Here is a 6,000-nt window from a genome sequence, read left to right as displayed (position 1 = left end):
TCATAGCCTGGTTCCTCTCTAGGTTTCTTCCTAGGTTTTGGCCTTGCTAGGGAGTTTTTCCTAGCCAACGTGCTTCAACACCTTCATTGCTTGCTGTTTGGGGTTTTAGGCTGGGTTTCTGTACAGCACTTTGAGATATCAGCTGATGTACGAAGGGCTATATAAATAAATTTGATTTGACTGTCACCACTGGTCATCAGGCTAGCCACTTACCCAGCAGGGTTGCATCAATTTCCATTGGGCTAGTGCTAGCTGGGCTGAGCTAGGCAGCTAATGCTAGCTAGTTAACGCGAGCTGATTATCATGTAGCAGACGCTATGCTAACATTAGCTAGCTAGCTAATGTCGCTACACCATAGTCATGACAAAATCATGTTTTGACAGTGTAGTGGCTATTGATGTGTTTTGTTGTTGTGTCTTTTGTTTTGTGATATTGTGAATATCACCTTTTTGTCATTCAACTTGGATTTAACGACCGGTATGTATCTAATCCAGTTTCAGCATGAGAAAATGTCCCAAATTCTTGTGAGATACTGGGAGAATTTGCGCACTGGATATGGAGCCTCAGAAATGAAAGATCCTGTCACACATTAGGAGCCACTACCCTTTTTTAATGATGTAATATATTTTATGTGATAAGAGGGCCAGAGGTAATTACAGATGCCTGTGATTATTTGAAGTACCCAAACGGGCCACTAGATGTCTTGTGATTACATACAATTCTGGTAGTTTACTGGTAAATTTAGAAGGTTTCCAGTAATATACACTCCCTTTGCAACCCTAGGTGTGGAGACAATTGGGCAGACTGAGCACAGAGGGCCACACCAGGTCCAGTTATCCAACATACTGGGCTGGACCATACTGCTATGGGCTGTACGAACAGAGAAATGTGAAGTCTGGGTCCAGAGAAATGTGAAGTCTGGGGATGAGCCAAAGGATTGGATACAGTGGCCTCTAACAGACAGACTCTTATTAGGCTTCACAAAATGGGTCAAAATGTAGACATATTTTATGGTTTGTGGGTCATTGAACTGGTTCAGACTTGTAAATCTTCAAATCAGCACACCAACCTTAATTTGAGTCCCACAAAAGATGATTAGAATCATGTTATCACTATGAAGTATTTATTTAACATTGACATATTACACATGAATGATGAAACACTTTTACAGTACAGTATGTAAGCATGTGTTTATTAACGTACCAATAGGACATTGGAATTGACATGTAATGGAGAAAAGCAATGTTTTATATGTGCAATGTAACTTAACATTATTAATCTAATGTTAAAGACTTCTTACTCTATCAACGTACACAACTGAGTCACATAATTATTTCATCATAATCAAAAGTTAAACCAGCCGACTCATCACAAGCCTCTTCGTCTACCACAGGGGTGTCGAAGTCTTTAGTATTATAAGTGCACATTATTTTCAGTTATGTGAATGAAAGTTGAATTATGGGAAGCTTCGAGAAGCTGCACAAATCGGTTTTATAAGAACAGACAGTATAGTATGGTCGGTATGAGTGTGAAGTTATAATGGACAATCTCCATTTAGGAGTTTGAATAGATCAAATAATAATGAGTGTGAATGGATGAGAAAGGATGAGAGAGTGGAAACACACTAAGATATAGGGTGCAATAACGTCTGAGCAAACACCCCAGCAGTGGGAAAGGCAAACCACTGAAACAATTGTTGTACATACAGGTAGTGTTTGTGGATGAATAATCTATACTACATAAAGGTTACTCAATCATACCCTCATATGCCCTCTGGCTACATCCAAATAACCTTCACTTGTTGGGGACCTCCAGAAAAGTGTTGTGGAATAGTATTATCATAGAAACACTAAATTGGTCCTGTAGTTTTTGACAGTATACTTTAAACAGCTTTTCTCATGTGTACGTTTGGATAGAAACACCTCAACGCTCTGTATTGAGTTGTGTTTTCTATGGAAAAGCTGCTGTCTGTCAATGCCGGGGAGATTAAGTAAAATGACAAAGAATGTTTCAAAACCATAGAAAGCATGGCCTTCAACTGGGATGAAATGGAGTACTCAGATGTGGAGATGTAACTGGAATTATTAACAGATTCTACAGAAGTCGTGACAAAATATGTAATCAACCATCACTTCCATCAAGCAGCACAGGCAATTTAAAAGAACACTTCAATGCCATGCATTCATAGCCAAACATCTCAATTAATTTGTAAATGAACACTTTTCAAAGATGTTGTCAAAGGTCTTTTCCATTGTGGAAGAATAGAAACAGGAACAGGGCAGGATAATACCATGTCTCTGTTAGCACACCAGACCACCGATGGCAATGGCTTCACAAAGGAAGTGAAGGAAAGGAGACAGAAATGCTACTAGGGGATAGATTTATCAAAGGTTTGCGTGTGTTAAATTGCCACAGAACCCCATATGAAGCATTCTCCCCTCCGATTGCCTATACACAGCCACTAATGATGTCTTGGTGGCTGCAGTTGTTGTATTTTGTAGGTAATTCAGTAGGCCTTTTGATGTGTAACAAAGGTTAAATAATTGTGAGCCTATGTGTGTGCTTAACTAACTTAAAATTAACAATGTACAATGTCTTCGTCATCGACAATAAAGATCTACAGTATGGTATCTGTTTTGCATTTTGCAGTAATTCGAGTAGGAACATTTAAAGTTAAAACCTCTAAACTGCGGTAGACCAGGACACATCTGCCTTCTATTCCCTCTCAGGAATCCTCCTTGTCAATGATACCTCAGATAACCCGCCTATTTATGCAGTATACTGTAAAACATCAGACGATTAAGGACTCACAGTCAGTGTCTAACAAACTTTAATTTCCTAGAGGCACAGATTCTATTGTGACACACTATGACAGACATTTCACATATTTCACATTGCCAGGGAGTGAGCACGAGGCTTACTGAACTAACAGAACTAAATAAGTCCTTCGTAAACCAACAGTAGTTTCTCAGCTCTAAACTGATGGGTTCTCTCCCAAAGGATCAGATAAAAGATGTCCATCTCCAGCACTGCAGCATGGTAAATTCAACAAACGGTCGCTCTCAAAGGAATGTGGTCCATTGTTACAGAGGAATGTTGTCAACTGTGAGAGATAAATGTGTGTGAGGTGAGCACAGTCAGTCTAATGACGCTTGATTTCGGGATATCCATTTTGGCAAGGTGGGGAGAGGACTAGTTTAAGCTGTCACAAGAAATGCCCTGGGCCTGTGGCTGAGGAAGAGGATACACACAGAGCCACCAATGGGATGTCAGTGCCCCATGCCTCACAGGCCACCAGCAGGTCTCCTCAGATGGAGCATGCAGGAGGTCCTGAACCCACACAAGGAGCCATCTGCCTGGCCTTGTGCTCTGTGCCAGCACTAATACACTTCTCTCACATGGTTCAAGTTCCTGTCATTATTGAATGGAGATGATTCGGGGCTGGGATAAAGAGCTGTTTCTCCACTCTACACTGCCTGAATGTTGATGTCCAGGTCACACAGTTAGTGGCAGTTGCCATACCATCAGGGTTGTTTCTGAAGCCTCCACACCCGTGCGCTCTGCTGTCCCTTCCCTCAGTCTTTGGAAGCCCCTGCCCCCAGATATGACCGCGGCCGAGGTCACCCTGTCCCTACGCCCCCTATCTCGCTCACAGGGGCGCCCCCGCACCCACATCTCAGGGTCGTCACTGAGCTCATAGATGGAGCCGTCCTCCAGTCTTTGTTCCAGAGATTCCAGAGAGGAGTCAGACGCCTCGTCGCCCCGTGCCGTCAGTGCTCGCCCCGGCAACCCCGACGTGGAGCGTAGCCTGTACTGTAGCAGCACACCCCGCCCCTTGCCCCGCCCCTCCCCCTGGGAGCAGCCTGACTGCTGCAGAGACTCCTGGGAGGAGGAGTCACTGCGGTCCTCCCCTCCGCAGGCAGAGTCGGGTCCATCCCCCACAGAGTCCCTCTTCAGCAGCTCTGCGGACAGGGTGCTGGAGGTGGCCACCAGGAAGTCCACCGGACCACAGTGGGCATTCAGAGAGGTCATCCCCTTTCCTGCAGGACAGAGACACAACCAGAAAAGCATAATGTTGACATACATATCCCCAGAAGTATTCCCATTTTGATAATGGATAATTTGTCATAGTGAAAACCTTAATTTTCTCCTCCCCTCATCTGTACCTGTTATTTTGGGAATGCCCTCCAGTTTGGGCACGGGCAGGGTGATGATGACTCCCTGGGCAGTCCCCACCCACAGAAGCCCCTGGCAGAGGAGCAGGCTGGTGACACGCATGCTCTTCTGGCCTATAACATAGGAATAGGGAAACATGGAGTTTTGTTAAAACCTCTTGGGGCTAGGGGGCAGAATTTTCACTTTTGGATAAATAGCGTGCCCAATTACAACTTACTGCTACTCACGCTAAGAATATAAGATATGCATATTATTCATAGATTTGGATAGAAACCACTCTGAAGTTTCTAAAACTGTTTGAATGATGTCTGTGAGTATAACAGAACTTATGTAGCAGGCAAAACCCCGAGGACTAACCGTTCAGAATTATTTTTTCTGTTCAGTGAGTTCTCGTTGGAAAACGATATTTCTTAGGAACTGGTTTTGAGTTCCTACCGCTTCCACTGGATGTCACCAGTCTTTGGAATTTGGTTGAGGTTATTCCTTTGTGCAATGAAGAAGTAGGAACTGGGTACTAGGAACTGGGTACACTGTTGAGAGTTGCGCAAGACGTGAAAGGTATCGCTGGTTTGTTTTCATTCCTGTATTGAACACAGAAAGACCCGTCTACAATTTGATCGATTATTAACGTTTAAAAATACCTAAAGTTGTATTACAAAAGTAGTTTGAAATATTTTAGCAAAGTTTATAGGCAACTTTTGAAATAATTTGAAGTGACGTTGCGTTTTTTGCAAGATGTTTTTTTCTGGATCAAACGCAATTTATAAATTGACATTCAGATATAGATGGACGGAATTAATCTAACAAAAGGACCCATTGTGATGTTTATGGGACATATTGGAGTGCCAACAAAAGAAGCTTGTCAAAGGTAATGCATGTTTTATATTTTATTTCTACTTTTTGTGTAGCGCCTGCAGGGTTGAAATATGCTATCCTCTTTGTTTACTGCTGGTGCTATCAACAGATAATAGCTTCTTATGCTTTTGCCGAAAAGCCTTTTTAAAATCTGATATGTTGGCTGGATTCACAACGAGTGTAGCTTTAACTGAATATCTTACATGTGTGAAAGTATGATTTTATATAATTTTTTTAAATTTGCAGCGCTGCATTTTCCCTGTTTTTTGCCCAAGTGAGACGCAACTGTCCCGCCTATCCGTAAAAAGTACTGTATTCATTGCATTATGGAAATGAAACAATAACTCATGTTACGGTTATTGTTGTTAAAACCGCATTATTATTTCTGGCACCACATACAGTATGTTTACATCACGTTAGTTATTAGTATCATTCAACAGTACACAGTTATGCATGTTGTGTTGTGCTGTTGTGTCTCCATGCACTTTCTTTGTTTCAGTACAATAGGCATTAGTTATCAGTATACATTTGAAGTCGGAAGTTTACATACACTTAGGTCATTACGACTTGTTTTTCAACCATTCCAAAAACGTCTTGATTAACAAACTATAGTTCTGGCAAGTCAGTTAGGACATCTACTTTGTGCATGACATAAGTCATTTTTCCAACAATTGTTTACAGATTATTACACTTATAATTAACTGTATCACAATTCCAGTGGATCAGAAGTTTACATATACTAAGTTGACTGTGCCTTTAAACAACTTGGAAAATTCCCGAAAATGATGTCATGGCTTTAGAAGCTTCTGCTAGGCTAATTGACATCATTTGGGTCAATTGGAGGTGTGCCTGTGGATGTATTTCAATGCCTACCTTCAAACTCAGTGCATCTTTGCTTGACATCATGGGAAAATCAAAAGAAATCAGCCAAATAAAAATAATTGTAGACCTCCACAAGTCTTGTTCATC

General features: G+C 41.7%; 1 protein-coding gene across 3 annotated transcripts in view; it reads right to left on the bottom strand.

The window, feature by feature from the left end:
• Positions 1-1,106: 1,106 nt before the first annotated feature.
• The window catches only part of LOC115143265 (rho guanine nucleotide exchange factor 10-like protein), a 122,225-nt gene continuing 117,331 nt past the window's right edge, over positions 1,107-6,000 (bottom strand). For all 3 annotated transcript variants that reach the window (XM_029683478.2, XM_029683479.2, XM_029683480.2), the window contains 2 exons: positions 4,167-4,289; positions 1,107-4,040 (listed from right to left, as the gene is read on the bottom strand). In XM_029683478.2, the coding sequence (XP_029539338.1) occupies positions 3,496-4,040; positions 4,167-4,289 (668 nt within the window). In that variant the 3' untranslated portion in view covers positions 1,107-3,495. The remainder of the gene's footprint in view (positions 4,041-4,166; positions 4,290-6,000) is intronic.

Source organism: Oncorhynchus nerka, linkage group LG15 (genome assembly GCF_034236695.1).
Source record: "Oncorhynchus nerka isolate Pitt River linkage group LG15, Oner_Uvic_2.0, whole genome shotgun sequence".
Taxonomy (NCBI): Eukaryota; Metazoa; Chordata; class Actinopteri; order Salmoniformes; family Salmonidae; genus Oncorhynchus; species Oncorhynchus nerka.
The sequence above is the reverse complement of the archived record's forward strand: the minus strand, read 5'-3'. Positions and strand labels throughout refer to the sequence as shown.